The 24414-nt window shown below is 51.9% G+C and overlaps 1 protein-coding gene across 7 annotated transcripts in view; it reads left to right on the top strand.

Moving 5' to 3' along the window:
• Positions 1 to 24414, top strand: part of LOC147117127 (voltage-dependent L-type calcium channel subunit beta-2-like) — a 269572-nt gene that overhangs the window by 189930 nt on the left and 55228 nt on the right. For all 7 annotated transcript variants that reach the window (XM_085987840.1, XM_085987843.1, XM_085987838.1 and 4 more), the window contains exons 3-5: positions 6765 to 6887; positions 7004 to 7140; positions 13726 to 13802. In XM_085987840.1, coding sequence (XP_085843966.1) covers positions 6765 to 6887; positions 7004 to 7140; positions 13726 to 13802 — 337 coding nt within the window. The remainder of the gene's footprint in view (positions 1 to 6764; positions 6888 to 7003; positions 7141 to 13725; positions 13803 to 24414) is intronic.

Here is a 24414-nt window from a genome sequence, read left to right as displayed (position 1 = left end):
ACTAGGGATGGGCAATATGAATACTGTTGACTACGAAAGACCAGTACATGTATTTTATAAAACTATCCCTCGCCCCTCTCTAGGATCCTGTTGAGCCAAGCACCATCCTCTGTTGAGAAGGAAGGCAGGTAACTAACTGTTGGGATAAGCCTCCAGTTCATTCCTGCCATACAGCAGCACTGCTGAGATTGAGACAATGCTATCAGGGCAACATGTTTCTACCTTTGGGTCATTCACCAGGAGGTATTTTATTCTTGGAGCCTCTATTAAAAAGATGACATTGCCCAGGAATTCCCCATAACCTAGTATCAATGGCGGCCTTATGATAGTGATAGACATTGCCAAAGTGAAATACATTTTTCACACCCAGCAATCCAGTTAAGAGCTGACTGAATGCCTCTTGGTTAGTATAGGAATAGTGAATTGAGAAGGCAATGTTAGGACATGAAAGTCAGCTATTTAGTTTGGAATCCAGGAATGGGCCACCAGGCCACAGGAATTTAGTCATTCAAAACACTTTAAACTGGTGCCCACTTTACAAAATTCCATTGTTATCTCTACACCAACTCCTACCCAATTCCTGTATAGAATTCCACTGTGGCAAACTGCTTCCTGTACTCAGTGTAATTCCTGATCCTATGGTTTTTAGACAAGATATTGGCCCGGATTTTGCTGTCAGCAGCAAAGTGACGGCGCTCACCGCTGACCTCGAAGAAAGCTGCCCACAAAGATCTAGCAATCTCTGTGGCGTGGATTTCACCTCTCCCGACGTTAATTTCATTATGGCGGCAAGTCTAGGGGATCTCCAGCGTCCAGCAACAGTGATGTCAACAAGCTGGCAAAGCAGCCAATCACATTGAAGTCTCTCAGCAAACCAGGAAGTAAAATGCGCTGATTAACCTTCACTTTTTAATCATTTTACAGAGAGTGAAATAATGATTGGGACATACACATGGGATTAAGGCAGAAGCTGAAATATCATAAACAAACTTTAAAAAATATATATTAAAAGCCATGGAATTTTTATCCTGGAAAAATTTGACATTCCACAAACATAAAATTAGTTTTTCAAGGCCAGGACGGTTGTTCAGCAGTAGTTATGACTCAGTACGCTGTTTAAAAAGCCAGTTACACCTCATTGAACAAGGCTTAACTTTTTTGTTTTTTTAACCGCGATATTAGAGTGTAAAAGCTGAAGGTGTCATCGGTTCAGTGATTTTGTTTGATTGCCGGATGTGGGGAGTTCAACAGCCCTGACAGCAGCTTCTGGATTTCCGCTTTTAACTGCGCATGTGCAGACGCCAAAAGTTGCTATCAGTTTCACTGTTGTAGTGACGGCGAATGCTGATAGTTTTGTCGTCATTACAACCACAAATTCTGGGCCAATGCCAAATACTGCATTGTGATAGCACTACAATTCATTCTTGGGTGAACTTTTTATTGACTGCTTTCTGTTGTTTCTTGCTTAGGTTTCTTGCTTAGGTTGAATGAATGATTAGATGGGCTATTCTATGAAGATTTGCCAATTTACTATTTTTATGCTCTATTCACAGAAATTCTGATCTAAGGATCGCGGATAGCATTTTCTTGGCAAACTGACAGTGTTTATCCAGGTTTGGCTGTACTACAGTACTAAGAGACCCAGGGGAAAAAATTCAGTTGCTTGCGCCTCCCGTTAGCGCCTTAAGAGGGCGCTAATGGGGCGCAAGCCAACTGGCGCCCGGGCGCGGCACTGTCCACGCCTCCCGCTAAATTCCGCGGGATGTTAGTGGTGGCGCTAACCGTTAGCGCTGCGCCGCTACCAATGACGTCATCTGTGTGCGCAGCACCCCGCTGACGCCCCGGCCGCGATATTTGGCAGCGCCCCCCTGATTTACCGCTGGACGCTATGTCTGACCGGTTCAGGGGGGCCTACCTGCGGCTGGGTAGGCGCAAATTAAAGGAGGTGCGGGGCGGCCATTTTTGTTGTTGGCCGCCTGCCAGCACCTGCCTGCGCTCCCGTCCCCGGCCTCCTGAACACCCCCCCCCCCCGCGGAGTGCCGGCTGCGCTCCAAGAGCCCGGCACTTCTCCTCGGTGCCGGGCTCTTTTGCCTGCACTCCTGATCCTCGGGGGCCCAGCTCGGCCCCAGATCGCGTTGCACAAGGCCCCTCCCCTTTAAAAAGGGGAGGAAGGCCTGCAATACCGCAGCGCGATGTGCCGCAGCGTGTGGCGCTGCGGCACGTTGCGCCAAGATATTCAGTTGCAGCGCCCCAAGAGGGATGCGGGGCGCCTCCAGTAGCGCCGCACTTCCCTTTGGGGCGCTACCACTCAATTTCCGGCAGGCGGCCGCAAATGCTTCCGGGGCTCTACTTTTAGCGCCCTGGCGAGACTGGAGCCCCAAACGGGGCTATACTCAATTTCTCCCCCCCCAGTATTTTATGTGGAATTCTACATTCTAATTGGGCTGGTCCCTATTCTAGTTAGGCTGGTCTGAGGCGTGAAGTCTGTGCTTGAGCTCCAAACTGATACTGCCATTTCTATCACAGCACAGCAACACAGAAACCGTAGAACTACATCAGTTCACCGCACAGAAGGAAGCCATTCAGTCCATCATATTTGTGATAGCTCTTTGCATGAATTAATCCCATTGCCTGTTGTCTCCCATTGTCCTGTATCTTGCTCCGCTTCAAACACTTATCCCGCTTTTAAGATGCAATGGTTCCTGTCTCAGCCACTCTCTGTGACAAATACTCCAACAACTCGCTGTGTAAATAAATTTGTACTTGCCTCTTTTCTTACACCCCTAGTGAAAATTTTAAATTGATAACTTCTTGTTATTGACTCCCAACCAGAGGAGCTAGGCTTTCCTTATTTACTCTATCAAAGCCTTTCATAATTTTTTTTTTTAAAACAACTCTGTTAAATCTTTTGACTTTCTCTAATCCAGCAGAACTGATCCCAGTAGCTCATATCTCCTCTTAGCTATAGTTTTGCATCCAAGTTTTGTTCTACGCGCTTTTTGACTTTATTGTCCTTTCTATAATGGGGTACAGCTGCACATAGGATTCTAATTGTGTCTTGTACAAGTTCATTATTGCATCTTTGCTCTTGTACTCTGTGCCACTTTTATAAAACCCAGTAAACGTGTGGGAAATAGTTTCCATATGCAGAGTTATCAATGTTGGAGAAGCATTAGGAATTTGATGTCATGAGTGACAGATTGCAAGCCTATTTAAACATTTTATTAAATGTGTTGATTTTTTTTCAGTTACCTATTAAACTAAATTGCATATTTAAACCAAATGAGTTATGGTCACTTCCAATTAATGATGGTGAACTGGTCTGATTATTTGATTAGTTTTAGATTGTAAGTATTTAACTTTGAAATTTTCAAAACAGGCCTTCATTTTAGGTAGGAAATAGCTCTCAAAAGGACAATGGAGATGAGCCAGAAATTCGGGTCCAAATGCGTGAGTACAGTCTGGGTACTCGCGCATCTGGCCGGTGGAAATGCCGGCGTTCAGCATGCACAGCGCATGCGGGGAATGCCGGCATTTCCAGTCCTCTGAACGAAGGGGTTCAGAGGCACAGCGCGTGCGACTGCACAGGCAGCGCTTGCGCAGTGAACTTCGTCGATTTCATTCATGGATTCAGTGAGGGTAAGTCCTTACAAGTTACACTTGAAAAAAGCATGTGTAAAGTTGTTCCAAGGCTGCGGAGGAAGATATATTTTATCGTGGAGCTTCTGAAAGGCAATATTTTTGTTTGGGAAAGGGAGGGAAGTTATTTTAAGAAATTTTAAGTAAGTTTTAAAGTTTAAATTTTTTTTTTAAACGGGTTTTCAGAACGGTAGGTAGAAGGAGCAATTGTGGCTGTGTGAATGGAATGTGAAAATGAGTGTTCTAAAATGAGTAATGTAACATTTCCAGCACTTTTAAGAAAGAAACTTTTCATCAGTAATAAGTAATTATGTATGTATGTCCGCATATATTCCTTTACGTATATGTATGTATGTTTTATATTCCTTTACTTATGTGTATGAATGTATGCTTTTAATTATGATTTTCCAATAAGTTACTTTCTCTGAAAGTCATAATTAAATAATACATTCATACACATAAGTAAAGGAATATATACATAACACGCAAAGGAATATATACAGACATACATACTTTCAGAAGCTCCACGATAAGAAATATCTTCCTCCGCAGCCTCTGGAGCAACTGTACCCATGCTTTTTTCATGTGCAAGTTGTAAGGACTTGACCTCACTGAAAGCATGAATGAAAGCGGCGAATTTTACTGCGCACGCGCTGCCTGTGCAGTCGCACGCGTTCTGCCTCTGAACCCCTTCGTTCAGAGGACAGGAAATGCCGGTTTTCCCCACATGCACTGTGCATGCTGAAAACCGGCATTTCCTCCGGCCAGACGCATAAGTACCCCGACCGTACTCGCGCATTTGGAAGGGAATTACTGGGCCAACATTTTACATGTCAATAAAATGAAAAATTTAACAATTGCACGATTTGCCCCCTCGCATCTGCGACTGAGGGTCCAAGGAGGTGCATTGCGCAAGAGGTCATCGTCGTACGTACCCTCACACTGTTCCCTTTCGGGAACTGTATGAAGTGGTGGAAGGATTTATGGCCGTGATTAACGCTCATTCCGTGACCGTAACCATCTTTGAACCAGCCATTAGGGTGGTTAGTCCTATGGCGTGAGGGTTTTACGGGCTCCCACAATCCATCTGAGGGGGGGGGGGCCACCCACACCCATGGACGCAAGTATCCCGCTGGATGTCCACCCAGAATTTATAGTTGGAGCTCCGACTCCACTTGCTGGGACTGTCTGGAGTGGGGTTCGAAACCCTACTCCTTCTGGCCCAGCGGCAGGGATGCTTACTGCTACGCAAAAGGCCCACTCCGCACAAAAGGTGAACCCATACGTTTCCTGTGCCTTTTCCCTCCCCGTGACTGGAGCCCTATGCTGCCACTTGAAAGACCAAGCTATCATCTGCCCTTTTTGCGGCGCCTTTGACTTCTCATTACCAATGATGAGCAGGCGCTGCGCCTCCACCTCCTTGAGGAGATTGCTGAGGTCATCATCAGTTCAATTGTGAGTTCTTTTAATGCCGTGAATTGTGCTCATTCCAGCCATTTCACTTTGCTAATCGGATTGGGCCTTTGGCATAGCGGTAGGATCCCCGCCGCTGGGCCAGATCAGGGTAGGGTTTCGAACCCCGCTCCAGACAGTCCCGGCAAGTGGAGTCGGAGCTCCGGCTCTAAATTCTGGGTTGACATCCAGTGGGATATTTGCGTCCGTGGGTGTGGGTGGCCCCCCCTCCTTGTATAGCTTGTGGGAGCCCGTAAAACCCTCCCGCCATAGGACTAACCGCCCTAATGGCTGGTTCAAAGATGGTTACGGTCACGGAATGAGCGTTAATCATGGCCATAAATCCTTCCACCACTTCATACAGTTCCCCAAAGGGAACAGTGTGAAGACACGTATGACGACGACATTGCTAAATAAATAAATGGAATTAAAAAAATTCTTTTAGGGCTTTTAAAAGTCTTTAAATTGCTTTAATTCTGTTTAAAACTACGTCAGATTCTTCAAAATAATGTAAACGTTTTTAAAAGTTTATAAAAGTTACCAAAATCTTCAAAAAACTTCCAAAAACCTATTTAAACTGCTGCTTTGCATGTAAAAATGCTTAGCAGCTTGGCAGAAACATTGGGGGCGTGTCCTGTTAAACTGAGACCTCAAGGGGCGTGTCTCAGTTGCACAGCGCGCTACAGGCTTCGCGCTGGCTGCACTCCTGGGCGGCGTGACGTCATACGCTGCCCGGGAGTCGTCTTTTTCAAAATCGAATTCCAGGCGTCCCTGGAGGTCAATGGCCAGCGCGTCGGGTAAGTGCATATCAGGGGCTTGCACGCGCGGCAAGCCCCCGATCTGAATTTCTGGCCCTGTGGGGAAAACTGAAAAGTGACCCTGCACTCGCAGCATGGAGCTTCACTTGACTGGAGATTCACTACATGTTTAATCCCTACCTCCAATTGGAGCTTGTGTCTCACGAGGCTTTTTGCTGGTAGCACATGATTGGCGAATGTGTCTTACGGAGCGCTCCTTGAAATGGAATGCACTTGAGTGGCATGATTCCAGTTAGAAAGGGACTCTTGTTCGAAGCCTATTATGCTGTATGGGAGGATTTGTTGTGTCCTGTTATATAGCAAATCCATCTTGGATCATTAGGAAGGAGGGAAAGCATACAGCTCTGTCTTGCCCTTTGAGCAAGCTTCTGATATGGCTCTGGACAATTTTGTACCGTTCTGTTTGAAGCTGAGAGCATGGATGCTGGAAAGCAGAAAAAATGGAAATATCCATGTAAAAACTAAGCACTGCTTTTATTTTTAACATTGGTGGAAAATTGCTGAGTTTTAATTCTGCGAAGTCAAAAGTGGATGCAAACAATTTTTAAGTTCTGAATATTTTTGTGTTTAATGGATTTGGCTTCTATCATGTAAATTGAATGTGGGCTGCAAGAAATGGGTGTGTGATTGAAACAGCTCTGTGCTAATTGAATCCGTTTATATTTGCTCTGTACATAACGCTAAATTTTTATTTATATGCAAAGTTAAGGTGTGGTCAACATAACATCCAGTGCACCAACGGAAATATTCTCTTAGAAGGCATCTGCAGAGCACTGAATGCTCACAATGTTGTCCATGGTCTCCGCAAACCTGAAATATTTAATTCAAAAAAATGTTCTCTTTTTTTCCTGACAGACTAAACCAGTTGCATTTGCTGTACGGACAAATGTCGGCTACAGTGCAGCACTGGATAATGATGTCCCTGTCCCAGGCATGGCTATCTCATTCGAGGCAAAGGATTTTCTACATGTCAAAGAAGTAAGTTTGATACATGGTGTAGCATTTAAGACAAAACTTTGCCTTTATTTATATATATATTATATATAGATATATGTATATATATTTAATTTTACCTTATTTGTTTCCATGTTAAGAAATTTAGCAATGACTGGTGGATAGGACGATTGGTTAAGGAAGGCTGTGAAATAGGGTTCATCCCGAGTCCAGTCAAATTAGAAAACATGAGGCTACAGAACGACCAAAAGGTGAAGCAAGGAAAATATCACTCCAGGTAAGCTGAAAAGAAAATTCCTGATGTAGAAGGTGCTTGGAGCTAGCATGTAACAATATAGATCTGTTGGGATATAGCTGAATTTCCCCAGGTTCTACTTAGTAAGATGACACATCTGCCTAGTCTGGTAAATGCCATAATAGAAATGCATGCAGTTTCTTATAAAACAGACTGCACTGCTAAGCAATGTTCCCTCTCAAGTTTATTTGTACTGAGTGGGCCTCAAACTCCTCTGAGTGTGACTTTTTTGCCCAGGAGCAAATTTTACAACCACAACAACCAAAACCACTTAAAGCATCGATACAACAATGCACGTAAATAAGGTTGATATTTATTCAACATGACTTACAGTTACCCTTACATCATGCTGGAAATTTCTTCCGTCTGTTTTTCTCCATTTTCCAGCGATGGAAAATTCTGTCAAGATTGACAACCCACCTCTCCTCTAACAGGTCACATTATAATTCTATTCTCACAGGTCCCATTCTTGCGCTCATCACACGTCCCATTCTCGTTCTCCTCTCTCTGGTCCCATTCTACCTCTCCTCGCGCAACCCATTCTACCTCTCCTCGCGCAACCCATTCTACCTCTCCTAGTGCATCCCATTCTACCTCTACACTCACATGTCTGCTCACTGGTTGCATTCTCCTTCTCCTCATACGTTCCATTCTACCCCTCCTCACACATCCTATTCTACCCCTCCTCACACATCCTATTCTACCCCTCCTCACATCTGTCCCATTCTACCTCTCCTCACACATCTCACACCTGGACTGTTCGCTCCTCTTTCCCAACACAAGAGGAGTAGATGAAATACGAAAGAGCGGGGAGGATACACACACCTTGAAAGGCTGGGCTTAGATCATAAACAATCTTAAAATCCATTCATCTCGCCAAACAATGAAATGAAACTCACATAATCTGGTGGCTCATCCATTATCCATTAACCTAGGCAGCTTCAGTTAACCTGCGGTTTCCAGGTGGTATATGTTGCTCAGTCAATGCTAAAGGCAGGTGTTCATTGACCGTGCTCCATATACATGATCGACAACTCAACCTGCATCATAAACCTGCATTAGGTGCTTATTGAGACTAAATCCATTGATCAACTTCACCCCAGACTGTGTGTGTTTATCTGGCCATGATGGGCCATGTCCACTGGTTTTGTGACCTTTAGTTGTTGTGGACCTTTTTGGGCCATTCAGCATTGAGAGCTGCTGAATGGGGAGCACTCCTGAGTCTTGCTCTAATCCAGGGCTGTCAACCAGATGCTCCGCGGGCCTGACCAGCACAGGCAGATTGGGAACTTAAAATGGCCATGGAAAATATTCTGAGAGCGGCTCGTGTCACCCATCTGATAGTAGTCTTATAACCTCATTTTCAGCAACTCTGTTCCTACTTACTCAGTTATTGTTATGGTCATTTGTAGACAAATTACAAATAACTCAAGATTTTATAATAGTTTCATGAAATGTATTTGTAAATACATCTAGTAATCGGAACAGTCTCCTCTTAAACAAAAGCAAAATACTGCGGATGCTGGAAATCTGAAATAAAAACAGAAAATGCTGGAAATACTCAGCAGGTCAGGCAGCATCTGTGGAGAGAGAAACCGAGTTAACGTTTCAGGTCGATGACCTTTCGTCAGCAGTTCTGACGAAGGGTTATCGACCTGAAACGTTAACTCTGTTTCTCTCTCCACAGTCTCCTCTTAAAGCTTGGTTTTATTACACACATAATGGGTCTCCCTCACTAAAAACCAATTGATTCTAACTTACTGAAGTCAAAATTGACTCAGATCTCGTACATCTTTAGCCGCATGTAAGCCTTCCTTGCTCTTATCTGCATTAACAAAAAGGAGATAGCAGAAACCCATTTTTCTGATTAAGTAAGGTCGCTGCGAAGCGATTGGCAGCTCTATTTGTTAAGAAAGGACAGCGGGAATAGAATACCACACAGTTCTTCAAGTTAGATTCAAGTTTAGTAACAAATGTTGCCTCTTAGTTTAAGAGTCAATTTAGGATGCATTCTGTGTAATCAGATTTATTTTCAAAACGTGTTTCCCCAAGAAGATTTGGTACGCACTTGGTTTTTAAATATACAGTATCGTTTTATTTACCGTGTTTTGAATTTATGCAAATCTCTTTCAGCTCCCCCACTTTTTTTGGGCGGCCAAAAAAGGAAATGGATTGAAAAGGGTGAAGTGCTTGCAGAAAGCTGCTAAGGGCAGGTTGGGGAGGGTTGACGTTGTCTGTCTCTTCGCACACGCTTTAACCTGAGCTGGACAGTCAAGGGATCGAGTCAGCGATTGTTTATCCGAGCAACCGTGCGCACCCTGAGTAAGCTTCTGACTGCTAGGGAAGGATTTACAGACATTGCTGCCGCTCCTGCCAGCCCACCGGGAATTCTCCCCGCTTCCCACCCCACCCCCCCCCACCCCCAGCTCCAGCTCGCTGCCACTCCATTCAAAGGTTCAGCTGCACTTTTTCCCGCTCTCTCACTCTGTAGCTGCTCGCACTTTGGCCACTGGGTCTTTATGCTCAGCCTCCACCACCCCCCCCCCCTCCACCTGCTCCAACTTACTGTTGTGTGCAGCCTGTCTAGCTCAGTGCACGGGACTTTACGGATTACAGCACGCCCGCGCACTGTAGAGGGGAACATTGCTGCTAAGTGATCTGAACTCAGACAAGAAAACTAAGACCAGACCTGAAATTGGATTCCATTTCAGATATGATTAAACGTGCTCTGAACTGGGCTGTAGTTACGGCACAAAAATAAAATGGGAAACTGGAATACTTCAACTGATGCTATTATTGACACTCCGTTTTATTCTCGATACAAAATGTTCAGTGAAATCTGTAATATTGATGCTGATGGGAAAATATCAAATGAACACCGTACACGTCAGAGTCATTGCAATAAAAAGGAAAATATTAATGAGCTTGCCTCAATATCACTAAGACTATTTGTGACATTGTTATAGGTCAATAAACATATTAAAGCGTTAGCAAAATATTTTGAAGAAAGGCCTGTGTTGTAATAATTTTAGGTCAAGGACTAGAACAACTCATGAGGGATAACTCACTTCAACATAATCTGCGTACCCTTAAAGGGAAAGTTGTTTATATGCTGTTCAGAGGCAGTGTTTTTGCATCTCATTGGAGCAATTCAACTTTTATCAGCATCGTACTGTTTTTATCACTGATCATGTGCTTTGTTAGGGGATCGTAAAGAGTCATTTTTTAAAATAATAACTACATATAATAATCTTTCCATTAGCATATATTTTGTCCATCACTTGATTTTCATTGCTCCACCATTGGCAGTCATGCCTTCAGCTGCCTAGACCCTGAGCTCTGGAATTCCCTCCCTAAATCTCTCGGCACTTCTACCTCTCCTCCTTTAAGCTACACCTTAAAACCTACCTCTTTGACCAAGCTTTTGGTCACCTGTCCTAATGGTGGAGTGATTAAAATCAGGGAGGCGCAAGAGGCCAGAATTGGAGGAGTGTAGCGCTGGAGGAGGTTACACAGATAGAGATAAAAGCAACCAATGTGCAATCGGGAATTAGCAAAGACTACCAATTTAAAAAACCTTGGAGCCTTTGCTGATTTCAAGAGGCTACCGATGAACATTTTTCTGACTGCCATGTAAGATTTTCACTAAGCTGAGAAACTTAGTAATGGCAAAACTTTCAGTAACTTAATGAAGGCATTAAAAGGGAGGGTTTGAGGACTGCAAATTGGGTGAAGTGGGTTCGAGAGTAGCGCACATCAGGGGGCAGGGGCAGGGGCAGGGAGAGGTGAGGAATACAGCACAGCAAGGGGGTGTGAAACCTACCGAATCCAGTATGTTAAAATGAACCCCCACGGATCTCGAGAGACACGGGGCCATGTAACCTTCCTGAGGTGTGGTGCCCAGTACTGAACGCAGTGTTCCAGTTGTGGTCCGACTAAGGTCTGTACAACTGAAGCATCACTTCCTCCCCTTGTTTTCCAGCCCCATTGAGATAAAGGCTAGCATTCCATTAGACTTTTTGTAGATGGATGCCCAAATCTCTCTGTTCCTCCACAGTTCCTAGTTTCTCACCATTAAGAAAATACTGTGATTTGCCTTTCTTGGATCCAAAGTGGATGACATCACACTTCCCTATATTGAACTCCATTTGCCACTTTTATGCCCACTCTCTTAATCTGTCCATGTCATAGAATCATAGAATAGACAAGCACAGAAGGAGGCCATTTGGCCCATAGCGTCTGCGCCGTATCTTTTCAAAGAGCAATCCAGTTAGTCCCACTCTTTTCCCATATCCCCGCAATTTATTTTCCTTCAAGTATTTATCCAATTCCCTTTGGAAGGCTGGTATTGAATCTGTATCCACCACCTTACCAGGCAGTGCATTCCAAATCCTAACCACTCGTTGCATAAAAAAGTTTTTCCTCATGTCACCTCTGGTTCTTTTGCCAAGCACCTTAAATCTGTAGTCTCTCATTATCAATGCTTCAGTCATAGAAACATAGAAGATAGGAGCAGGAATAGGCCATTCGGCCCCTCGAGCCCACTCCACCATTTAATGAGATCATGGCTGATCATCCAAATTCAGTACCCTGTCCTTGATCCCTTTAGCCTCAAGAAATATATCTAACTCCTTCTTGAATATATTTAATGAATTGGCCTCAACTGCCTTCTGTGGTAGAGAATTCCACAGGTTCACCACTCTCTGGGTGAAGAAATTCCTCCTCATCTCTGTCCTAAATGGCTTACCCCTTATCTTTAGACTGTGACCCCTGGTTCTGGACTCCCCCGCCATCGGGAACATCCTTCCTGCATCTAGTCTGTCTAGTCCTGTTAGAATTTTATAATTTTCAATGAGATCCCCTCTCATTCTTCTAAACTCCAGCGAGTATAAGCCCAATCGACCCTCATACATCATTCCTGCCATCCCAGGTATCAGTCTGGTGAATCTTCGCTGCACTCCCTCCATGGCAAGAGCATCCTTCCTCAGATAAGGCGACCAAAACTGCACACAATACTCAAGGTGTGGTCTCACCAAGGCCCTGTACAACTGCAGCAACTCCTTGCTCCTGTATTCGAATCCTCTCGCTATGAAGGCCAACATACCATTTGCCTTCTTAACCGCCTGCTGCACCTGCATGCTTACCTTCAGCGACTGGTGCACAAGGACACCCAGGTTTCGTTGCACTTCCCCTTCTCCCAATCTATTGCCATTCAGATAATATTCTGCCTTCCTGTTTTTGCCACCAAGGTGGATAACCTTGCATTTATCCACATTATACTGCATCTGCCCAATCACCCAACCTGTCCAAATCATACTGGAGTTTCTCGGCATCCTCCTCACAGCACACACGCCCACCCAGCTTTGTGTCGTCTGCAACCCAAGTTTCTCCAGTTTTTTTTTCTCAGAACTCGGACATCTAAGTCTATAGTTTTCGATGCTCCAGTGGGGGAACTGCAGCATCATTCTGGATCTGCTATTGTACGGTGTCAGGACTTTCGGCTAAAGTGAAAATTAGACAAGTAAACACACTTGTTTACTGCATGGGTGATGAAGCAAAGAATATTCTCGCATAATTCAACTTGGATGATGATAAGAACTCGTCATTGCTTAAAGTAGATGATCTATTACAAGCTGGAGCATCTTTAGATGCAATCAAGCACATAGATTAAAAAAGACATGCACAAGTTGAATTGGAATAAGCCCAGTGCAATACAGGTGGATGACAGCAGGGAAAACTGCCCAACTGGGAATGCCAAATGTCACAAGTGTGGTGGAAACAGAAATGTTGCAAATTACGTAATATTTAGAGCACAGAAACAGGCCATTTGGCCCAACAGGTCAATGCTGGTGTTTATGCTCCACACGAGCCTCCTCCCACCCTTCCTCAACTAACCCTATCAAAATATACTTCTATTGCTTTCTCCCTCATGTGCTTATCCAGTTTCCCCTAAATGCATCTATGCTAGTTGCCTCAACTGCTCCGTGTGGTAGCGACTTCCACATTCTCGCCACTCTCTGGGTAAAGAAGTGTTTCCTGAATTCCTTATTGGATTTATTAGTGACTATCTTATATTTATGGCCCCTAGTTCTGCTCTCCCTCGCAAGTGGAAACTTCTTCTTTACGTCTACCCTATCAAACTCTTTCATAATTTTAAAGGCCTCTATCAGGTCACCCCTCAGTCTTCTCTTTTCTAGAGAAAAGAGCCTCAGCCTGGTCGATCTTTCCTGATAGGTATAACCTCTCAGTTCTGGTATCATCCGTGTAAATGTTTTTTGCACCTTCTGCTGAGTCCCCTGCTGCTCACATCATTCAGAAATGATTTGGTGGGGACTATTGTCAGTATTATAAAGTGTACTGATGGTACTAAATTTAAGGATGATAACAGTGTTCAAAAAGATCGGAACCAATTAGATAGATGGGCTAAGGAATGGCAAAAGCTTTTAATGTAAATAAAGGTAAGCATGGATGTTAGATATTTTGGTTGATGAATGAGTTCAGTTAGTGTAGTTCACTACAATATAACATTTTTAGATGAGCTGTTTGATTTGAGTCTCTCTCTTCTAGTAAATCGGGTGGAAATTCCTCTTCCAGTTTAGGTGATGTGGTACCTAGTTCCAGGCGATCTACTCCTCCCTCATCTGGTAAGTAGGTTAACAAATTCTCTTCCTGTAGAATATATAGTTTATTGATTGGTTGTTGTTGGAATCCCATAGTTGTATTTACCTGAATTTTGTTCGGTTGACTAGTATTTAAATTAATAGCAGCATTGAAAAAAAACGCACATTTAGGCAGGCCAACTTTCCAAACCTTGGTCTTTCAACAAACGGTGTTATGTGGCTCCCCCCATTAGCCTTGGTACCTCTGGACTCGGGTTCCTGCTGCTATCCAGTGACTCCTGCTTGAATGTGTATGTCTGTGTGCATTTCTCTGTGGATGCATGTGCCCGGATGGATGTTGGCTGAGAGAAGGATTGAGATCTGCTACGTAGCCTTCCTTGGGCCAATGTCACGGGTGGGTAGTGCTTTCCTTTCTCTATGTTTTGCTATTTATCAATGCTAGATTGTTTTATACAAAGCTATACAAGATATATTTCTAGCCAGGAAAATGTAATCTGTCTATTGGCCTACTGACGTTGATGGGAGGAGGAGAGATCAGATTATATTTAAAGATCTAAAATATGATCACTTTTTTGTGGTTGATTAATCATGCCTATGCTTCGACTACACGTCAATTCTGAAATGAAAACCCCTCAACACGAAAACTTTCAATTTCCCCATGATCTATGAGTCTTGGCATAAAGCGGAGTGACCTTGCACACCACCAAGACGGGCACTGTATTCTTAACTCCAAACCTTCTGCCATCAAAATTAATTTTCAGGAGCTTCTTATTTTCAAGTAAAAATAAAAGATTGTGAGGCCGAGCAGCTTAAAGTTTATCATTGTGGATGATGATTTCAGCTGTCTGTATTTATCTGCGAATGATTAACAGACTGATGTGCAGAACAAAATGAAACTGCTGAGAGGAGCCTGGAAGATGCTTCCGTCGTGTGTCACTGTTAAATTATTCGGATTTTGTACTTTTTTTGTGGCCCATCTGTTAAGTCATATCCTGGATCAATCTGCAAAGTATTTAGTTATTGCAGTAACTTCTTCTTTGAACCAATATTGTTTTACCTCCATATCAGTTCTGCTCCTCTTCATTTATTGAGTCCATTTTACGAATCCATCCACTCTGACTATCCGTGATTGCTGACCTATAACTCCAGTGCACGGCCGTTTGTTGATCTTCTGGAGGTGAAGAGAAGCATTGGCTCATAATACTGTTGAGACACTTATTGGGAATGCCAGAGGGAGTGAAAACTCAGCGACCTTACCCAGTTCAAGATGACATCCGATTCCTCCAAGACTAGCCAACTAACTATGCATCGCTCCTGTATTTAGAACTTATGCAATTTTAAAATGATCAAATTTATAAAATCCTGATTTTTTTTTTTAAATAGCAGAATTATGCTGTAAAAAAAATTGATGAAATGGATAGAAATAACTCATTCTAAAATCCACAAATAAGAAATAAGTTATGCTGATCAGTGGATTTCTAGAATCTACAGAAAGACATTTATAACTGAACCAGCTCATCTTGTTACAGTAGCACAGCAGTGTCTGTATCTCTCTGATCCCCCTGTCTCTCTCCATGGCCCTCGCTCCCTCTCGCGCTCCCTCCGCATCCCCCCTCTCCCTCTCTCTCTCCACGCCCCTTCTCCCTCTTTCTCCCTCGCTCTCACTCACACTCTTCATGCACTTCTCTCTTTCTCTCTATCTCTCCCTTTCTCTCTCTCCAAGCACCCCCACTATCTATCTATCTCTCTCTCTCTCTCTCTCCAAGCACCCCCCACTCTCTCTCTCTCTCTCTCTCTCTCTCTCTCTCCCCTCTCTTTCTCTCTCTCCACGTCCCTCTCTCTCCACGTCCCTCTCTCTCCGCGTCCTCCCTCTCTCTCTGCGTCCTCCCTCTCTGCGTCCTCCCTCTCTCGCTGCGTCCTCCCTCTCTCGCTGCGTCCTCCCTCTCTCGCTGCGTCCTCCCTCTCTCGCTGCGTCCTCCCTCTCTCGCTGCGTCCTCCCTCTCTCGCTGCGTCCTCCCTCTCTCTCTGCGTCCTCCCTCTCTCTCTGCGTCCTCCCTCTCTCTCTGCGTCCTCCCTCTCTCTCTGCGTCCTCCCAATTCCAATTCCAATTCCAATTAAAATGCTTTATTGGCATGAAAGTTTACAGAGAACCATATTGCCAAAGCTTACATAGCAAAAAGGTACAGTTTTCCAACATTCTGTAGGTGTCAATCGATTTGACATTTGTTGGGTATATACAATATTACTTTTAAACAATATTAATTTTAAACAGTCTTTGTACTTCATTTGGTACGTTCAATATTAATTTTAAACAGTCTTAATTTTAAACAGTCCTCAGGTTGTGACATGTTGTTACATATTTGGCCCCAAGGTATGGTCTGTCTCCTTCTCCTAGGACTAATCTCAATTTTGACAGATCATCCAATTCCTTGAAATCTGGGGTTGTTTGGCTTAGCTTGTCCTCTCTGCGTCCTCTCTCTCTCTCTCTCTCTCTCTCCGCATCCCCCTCTCTCTGCATCCTCTCTCTCTGCATCCTCTCTCTCTCTCCCTCTCTCTGCGTCTCTCTCTCTCTCTGCGTCCTCTCTCTCTGCGTCTCTCTCTCTCTCTCTGCGTCTCTCTCTCTCTCTCTCTGCGTCTCTCTCTCTCTCTGCGTCTCTCTCTCTGCGTCTCTCTCTCTGCGTCTCTCTGCGTCTCTCTCTCTGCGTCTCTCTCTCTGCGTCTCTCTCTCTCTGCGTCTCTGCGTCTCTCTCTCTCTGCGTCTCTCTCTCTCTGCGTCTCTCTCTCTCTGCGTCTCTCTCTCTCTGCGTCTCTCTCTGCGTCTCTCTCTCTCTGCGTCTCTCTCTCTCTGCGTCTCTCTCTGCGTCTCTCTCTCTCTGCGTCTCTCTCTGCATCTCTCTCTCTCTGCGTCTCTCTCTGCGTCTCTCTCTCTGCGTCTCTCTCTGCGTCTCTCTCTGCGTCTCTCTCTCTCTGCGTCTCTCTCTCTCTGTGCGTCTCTCTCTGTGCGTCTCTCTCTGTGCGTCTCTCTCTGTGCGTCTCTCTCTGTGCGTCTCTCTGTGCGTCTCTCTGCGTCTCTCTCTCTGCGTCTCTCTCTGCGTCCTATCTCTCTGCCTCCTCTCTCTCTGCGTCTCTCTCTCTCTGCGTCTCTCTCTCTCTGCGTCTCTCTCTCTCTGCGTCTCTCTCTCTCTGCGTCTCTCTCTCTCTGCGTCTCTCTCTCTCTCTGCGTCTCTCTCTCTCTGCGTCTCTCTCTCTCTGCGTCCTCTCTCTCTGCGTCCTCTCTCTCTGCGTCCTCTCTCTCTGCGTCCTCTCTCTCTGCGTCCTCTCTCTCTGCGTCCTCTCTCTCTGCGTCCTCTCTCTCTGCGTCCTCTCTCTCTGCGTCCTCTCTCTCTGCGTCCTCTCTCTGCGTCCTCTCTCTCTGCGTCCTCTCTCTCTGCCTCCTCTCTCTCTGCCTCCTCTCTCTCTGCCTCCTCTCTCTCTGCCTCCTCTCTCTCTGCCTCCTCTCTCTCTCTCTCTCTCTCTCTCTCTCTCTCCGCCACCTCCCTCTCTCTCTCTCTCTCTCTCCGCGTCCTCCCTCTCTCTCCACATTCTCTCTCTCTCTCGCTCCGTGTCCTCTCCTCCCTCTCTCCCTCTCTCTCTCTCTCTCTCTCTCTCCACGTCCCGCCCCTCTCTCGCGCTCTCTCTCCCCGCGTCCCCCTCACTCTCTCTCTCCGCGACCCCCTCTCTCTCCATCCGCGTCCCTCTCTCTCTCTCTCTGCGTCCCCCCTCTCTCTCTCCGCGTCCTCCCTCCCTCTCTCTCTCTCTCCGCATCCTCCCTCTCTCTCTCTCGACATTCTCCCTCTCTCTCTCTACGTCCTCTCTCTCTCTCTCTCTCTGTCCTCCCACTCTATCTCTCTCTCTCTCTTTTTGCGCGTCCCCCCCTCCCTCCCTCTCTCTCGCGCTCGCTCTCTCTCTCTCTCTCTCTCTCTCTCTCTCTCTCTCCGCGACCCCCTCTCTATCCCTCGGCATCCCCCCTCTCTCTCTCTCTCTCTCTCTCTCTCTCTCTCTCTCTCTCTCTCCGCGTCCCCCTCGCGCTCTCTCCACCGCTCTCTCTCCACCTCCTCCCCTCTCTTTCTCTCTCTCTCTCTCTCTCTCTCTCTCTCTCTCTCTCTCTCCGCGTCCCTCCCCCCTCTCTCGTTCTCTCTCTCTCTCTCTCCGCGTCCTCTCTCTCTCCGCCTCCCCTCTCTCTCTCCGCGTCCTCTCTCTCTCTCTCTCTCTCTCTCTCTCTCCGCGACTCTCTCTCCCTCCGCATCCCCCTCTCTCTCTCTCTCTCTCCGCGTTCCCCTCGTGCTCTCTCTCCACCTCCTCCCATCTCTCTCTCTCTCTCTCTCTCTCTCTCTCTCTCCCTCGCTCCGCGCCCCCCTCTCGCTCCGCACCCCCCCTCTCGCTCCGCGCGGCCCCCCCCTCTCGCTCCGCGCGGCCCCCCCCTCTCTCCTCCCCGCGGCCCCCCCTCCCTCCCCGCGGCCCCACCCCGCGGTCCTCTCTCTCTCTCTCTCCCTCTCTCCCTCTCTCCCGCTCCGCGTCACCCCTCCCTCTCCGCGTCCCCCCCTCCCTCTCCGCGTCCCCCCCTCCCTCTCCGCGTCCCCCCCTCCCTCTCCGCGTCCCCCCCTCCCTCTCCGCGTCCCCCTCCCTCTCCGCGTCCCCCCTCCCTCTCCGCGTCCCCCCCTCCCTCTCCGCGTCCCCCCCTCCCTCTCCGCGTCCCCCCTCCCTCTCCGCGTCCCCCCTCCCTCTCCGCGTCCCCCCTCCCTCTCCGCGTCCCCCTCCCTCTCCGCGTCCCCTCCCTCTCCGCGTCCCCCTCCCTCTCCGCGTCCCCCCTCCCTCTCCGCGTCCCCCCTCCCTCTCCGCGTCCCCCCTCCCTCTCCGCGTCCCCCCTCCCTCTCCGCGTCCCCCCTCCCTCTCCGCGTCCCCCCTCCCTCTCCGCGTCCCCCCTCCCTCTCCGCGTCCCCCTCCCTCTCCGCGTCCCCCCTCCCTCTCCGCGTCCCCCCTCCCTCTCCGCGTCCCCCTCCCTCTCCGCGTCCCCCCTCCCTCTCCGCGTCCCCCCTCCCTCTCCGCGTCCCCCCTCCCTCTCCGCGTCCCCCCTCCCTCTCCGCGTCCCCCCTCCCTCTCCGCGTCCCCCTCCCTCTCCGCGTCCCCCCTCCCTCTCCGCGTCCCCCCTCCCTCTCCGCGTCCCCCCTCCCTCTCCGCGTCCCCCCTCCCCTCTCCGCGTCCCCCCCCTCCCTCTCCGCGTCCCCCCCTCCCTCTCCGCGTCCCCCCCTCCCTCTCGCGTCCCCCCCTCCCTCTCCGCGTCCCCCCCTCCCTCTCCGCGTCCCCCCCTCCCTCTCCGCGTCCCCCCCTCCCTCTCCGCGTCCCCCCCTCCCTCTCCGCGTCCCCCCCTCCCTCTCCGCGTCCCCCCCTCCCTCTCCGCGTCCCCCCTCCCTCTCCGCGTCCCCCCCTCCCTCTCCGCGTCCCCCCCTCCCTCTCCGCGTCCCCCCCTCCCTCTCCGCGTCCCCCCCTCCCTCTCCGCGTCCCCCCCTCCCTCTCCGCGTCCCCCCTCCCTCTCCGCGTCCCCCCTCCCTCTCCGCGTCCCCTCCTCTCCGCGTCCCCCCCTCCCTCTCCGCGTCCCCCCCTCCCTCTCCGCGTCCCCCCCTCCCTCTCCGCGTCCCCCCCTCCCTCTCCGCGTCCCCCCTCCCTCTCCGCGTCCCCCCCTCCCTCTCCGCGTCCCCCCTCCCTCTCCGCGTCCCCCCCTCCCTCTCCGCGTCCCCCCCTCCCTCTCCGCGTCCCCCCCTCCCTCTCCGCGTCCCCCCCTCCCTCTCCGCGTCCCCCCCTCCCTCTCCGCGTCCCCCCCTCCCTCTCCGCGTCCCCCCCTCCCTCTCCGCGTCCCCCCCTCCCTCTCCGCGTCCCCCCTCCCTCTCCGCGTCCCCCCCTCCCTCTCCGCGTCCCCCCCTCCCTCTCCGCGTCCCCCCCTCCCTCTCCGCGTCCCCCCCTCCCTCTCCGCGTCCCCCCTCCCTCTCCGCGTCCCCCCCTCCCTCTCCGCGTCCCCCCCTCCCTCTCCGCGTCCCCCCTCCCTCTCCGCGTCCCCCCCCCTCTCCGCGTCCCCCCCCTCTCCGCGTCCCCCCCCTCTCCGCGTCCCCCCCTCTCCGCGTCCCCCCCCTCCCTCTCCGCGTCCCCCCCTCCCTCTCCGCGTCCCCCCTCCCTCTCCGCGTCCCCCCCCTCCCTCTCCGCGTCCCCCCCCCCTCTCGCGTCCCCCCCCCCTCTCCGCGTCCCCCCCTCCCTCTCCGCGTCCCCCCCTCCTCTCCGCGTCCCCCCCTCCCTCTCCGCGTCCCCCCCCTCCCTCTCCGCGTCCCCCCTCCCTCTCCGCGTCCCCCCCTCCCTCTCCGCGTCCCCCCTCCCTCTCCGCGTCCCCCCCTCCCTCTCCGCGTCCCCCCCTCCCTCTCCGCGTCCCCCCCTCCCTCTCCGCGTCCCCCCCTCCTCTCCGCGTCCCCCCTCCCTCTCCGCGTCCCCCCTCCCTCTCCGCGTCCCCCCCCTCCCTCTCCGCGTCCCCCCCTCTCCGCGTCCCCCCCTCCCTCTCCGCGTCCCCCCCCTCTCCGCGTCCCCCCCCTCTCCGCGTCCCCCCCCTCTCCGCGTCCCCCCCTCCCTCTCCGCGTCCCCCCCTCCCTCTCCGCGTCCCCCCCTCCCTCTCCGCGTCCCCCCCTCCCTCTCCGCGTCCCCCCCTCCCTCTCCGCGTCCCCCCCTCCCTCTCCGCGTCCCCCCCTCCCTCTCCGCGTCCCCCCCTCCCTCTCCGCGTCCCCCCTCCCTCTCCGCGTCCCCCCTCCCTCTCCGCGTCCCCCCTCCCTCTCCGCGTCCCCCCCTCCCTCTCCGCGTCCCCCCCTCCCTCTCCGCGTCCCCCCCTCCCTCTCCGCGTCCCCCCCCCTCTCCGCGTCCCCCCCTCCCTCTCCGCGTCCCCCCCTCTCCGCGTCCCCCCCTCTCCGCGTCCCCCCCTCTCCGCGTCCCCCCCTCTCCGCGTCCCCCCCTCTCCGCGTCACCCCCTCTCCGCGTCCCCCCCTCCCTCTCCGCGTCACCCCCTCTCCGCGTCCCCCCTCCCTCTCCGCGTCCCCCCCTCCCTCTCCGCGTCCCCCCCTCTCTCCGCGTCCCCCCCCTCTCCGCGTCCCCCTCTCCGCGTCCCCCCCTCCGCGTCCCCCCCTCTCCGCGTCCCCCCTCCGCGTCCCCCCTCCGCGTCCCCCCCTCTCCGCGTCCCCCCCTCCCTCTCCGCGTCCCCCCCTCCCTCTCCGCGTCCCCCCCTCCCTCTCCGCGGCCCCCCCTCCCTCTCCGCGGCCCCCCCTCCCTCTCCGCGGCCCCCCCTCCCTCTCCGCGTCCCCCCCTCCCTCTCCGCGTCCCCCCCCTCCCTCTCCGCGGCCCCCCCCTCCCTCTCCGCGGCCCCCCCTCCCTCTCCGCGGCCCCCCCTCCCTCTCCGCGGCCCCCCCTCCCTCTCCGCGGCCCCCCCTCCCTCTCCGCGGCCCCCCTCCTCTCCGCGTCCCCCCCTCCCTCTCCGCGTCCCCCTCCCTCTCCGCGTCCCCCCCTCCCTCTCCGCGTCCCCCCTCCCTCTCCGCGTCCCCCCTCCCTCTCCGCGTCCCCCCTCCCTCTCCGCGTCCCCCCTCCCTCTCCGCGTCCCCCCCTCCCTCTCCGCGTCCCCCCTCCCTCTCCGCGTCCCCCCCCTCTCCGCGTCCCCCCCTCTCCGCGTCCCCCCTCTCCGCGTCACCCCCTCTCCGCGTCCCCCCCTCCCTCTCCGCGTCACCCCCTCTCCGCGTCCCCCCTCCCTCTCCGCGTCCCCCCCTCCCTCTCCGCGTCCCCCCCCTCTCCGCGTCCCCCCTCTCTCCGCGTCCCCCCCCCTCCGCGTCCCCCCCCTCTCCGCGTCCCCCCCTCCGCGTCCCCCCCCTCTCCGCGTCCCCCCCTCCGCGTCCCCCCCTCTCCGCGTCCCCCCCTCTCCGCGTCCCCCCTCCTCTCCGCGTCCCCCCCTCCCTCTCAGCGTCCCCCCCTCCCTCTCCGCGTCCCCCCCTCCCTCTCCGCGTCCCCCCCCTCCCTCTCCGCGTCCCCCCCTCCCTCTCCGCGTCCCCCCCTCCCTCTCCGCGTCCCCCCCTCCCTCTCCGCGTCCCCCCTCCCTCTCCGCGTCCCCCCCTCCCTCTCCGCGTCCCCCCCTCCCTCTCCGCGTCCCCCCTCCCTCTCCGCGTCCCCCCTCCTCTCCGCGTCCCCCCCTCCCTCTCCGCGTCCCCCCCTCCCTCTCCGCGTCCCCCCCCTCCCTCTCCGCGTCCCCCCCTCCCTCTCCGCGTCCCCTCTCCGCGTCCCCCCCTCCCTCTCCGCGTACCCCCCTCCGCGTCCCCCTCTCCGCGTCCCCCTCTCCGCGTCCCCCCCCCCTCTCCGCGTCCCCCCCTCCCTCTCCGCGTCCCCCCCTCCCTCTCCGCGTCCCCCCCTCCCTCTCCGCGTCCCCCCCTCCCTCTCCGCGTCCCCCCCTCCCTCTCCGCGTCCCCCCCTCCCTCTCCGCGTCCCCCCTCCCTCTCCGCGTCCCCCCTCCCTCTCCGCGTCCCCCCCCCCACTCCGCGTCCCCCCCTCCCACTCCGCGTCCCCCCCTCCCTCTCCGCGTCCCCCCCTCCCTCTCCGCGTCCCCCCCTCCCTCTCCGCGTCCCCCCCTCCCTCTCCGCGTCCCCCCCTCCCTCTCCGCGTCCCCCCCTCCCTCTCCGCGTCCCCCCCTCCCTCTCCGCGTCCCCCCCTCCCTCTCCGCGTCCCCCCCTCCCTCTCCGCGTCCCCCCCTCCCTCTCCGCGTCCCCCCCTCCCTCTCCGCGTCCCCCCCTCTCCGCGTCCCCCCCCCTCTCCGCGTCCCCCCCCCTCTCCGCGTCCCCCCCTCCCTCTCCGCGTCCCCCCCTCCCTCTCCGCGTCCCCCCCTCTCCGCGTCCCCCCCTCCCTCTCCGCGTCCCCCCCTCCCTCTCCGCGTCCCCCCCTCCCTCTCCGCGTCCCCCCCTCCCTCTCCGCGTCCCCCCCTCCCTCTCCGCGTCCCCCCCTCCCTCTCCGCGTCCCCCCCTCCCTCTCTCGCTCACTCTCCGCCTCCTCCTCTCTCTCTCTCTCTCTCTCTCCGCCTCCTCCTCTCTCTCTCTCTCTCTCTCTCTCTCTCTCTCTCCACGTCCCTCCCTCTCTCTCTCTCTCTCCGAGTCCCTCCCTCTCTCTCTCCGTGTCCCCCTTCTGTGTCCCTCCCCCCTCTCTCATTCTCTCTCTCTCTCTCTCTCTCTCTCTCCCCATGCCCTCCTCTCGCTCCACACATTTTAATGTTGACTATGAAGAAAATCTATACATTAAAGAACTACAATAAATTATATAGACATAAATAGATCACGTAAAACCAAATTTATCAACCTGAACATGGCAATGGGCTTCACTCTGATGCGATGTGAAGCTTATTTGTTTGGGTGAGGATGATGCTACTTTTTCAATTTTACAAATTTTCCCCTTTTCCTGAACCACTTTTGTAGTATTTTTTGAAGACCAATGTATAGTACCTCTCCCAAGTGGCTATGCACGTGTGAATGTGTAAATCATGAAGGGCATCACAGCTGGGACCAATCTGGTCATTATCTAACACCCATGTGTGCACTACCCAGCAGGCTGGTGTCCTAGTGCCCTGCATTACCCAATCGCCCTTTATGAAGCTGTTCCGATGATAAACCTGTGCAAAGTTGTTGAGTAAATCATCCATCTGGGCACTAATTGACAGTAGAAACACTTGCAGCTGACAAGAAATTATATATATGAGAACATAGAAAAGCTCCTCCGTCCCTTGAGCAAGCTTCCCACAACAGACCAGGTGCCATGTGCACTGTCAGATGCTCCCCAATTAATTGAATCCCCTGGAGGAGATGAATAACAACAGGAACAGACTCCAACAAAACTGAGTTGGATAAATTCCATAATAATATAAATATAATAGACTATATTATTCAACCCTGACCAAATATGTTTCAAAGATTGAAGTTGCCATGGACACAATAACATAGGAACCATAGCACATTTAAGCATCCTTAAATCGTCAGTATTGTTCCTAATCAAATAGTCAGTTCAGCTCTTACCATTTTATTTTAGTTCTGTACATACACAGAAAGGCAAGAACTGATGATGAAAAGAGACCTTTTTTAATTCTATAATGAATTGAATTTTATTGAAAAAACATTAGGAACCAGGGAGAGTAAAAACGTGGGCACACCAGAGCTTTCTTATTGATCACATTTTTTGTATAATTAATTATTTTTCATCCACAATACACACACCTGGGAGCACACCAAGAGATTTATCAAAATGGGGCAGAGATGTTGAGTTAAGTAACTGGTCCAAAAGACTTCAGCTGCAGCCACCTGTGACAAACAGCAAAATGGGGAAGGTGACTATAGAATCTTGGAAGTCTCTGGTGCCCAGGATGAAGAGAAGCATTCACGTTCCAACATTGCGTTCTATTGGGCATTGCAAATCACGTTGAAGGCAGTGATTTTTAATCTCTGTAGGGATCACCATATTTTACAGGGTTGTCATTTGAACTACAGATTTTAACAGGAATCGTATCTGTAGTACAATTGGTATCTTGATAAAATATGGAGGACCCTATATTGAT

This window comes from Somniosus microcephalus, chromosome 5, assembly GCF_052327205.1.
Source record: "Somniosus microcephalus isolate GS21.2 chromosome 5, FLI_Smic_1.0, whole genome shotgun sequence".
Taxonomy (NCBI): Eukaryota; Metazoa; Chordata; class Chondrichthyes; order Squaliformes; family Somniosidae; genus Somniosus; species Somniosus microcephalus.
Note: the sequence above shows the minus strand (reverse complement) of the source record. Positions and strands in the feature narration are given on the sequence as shown.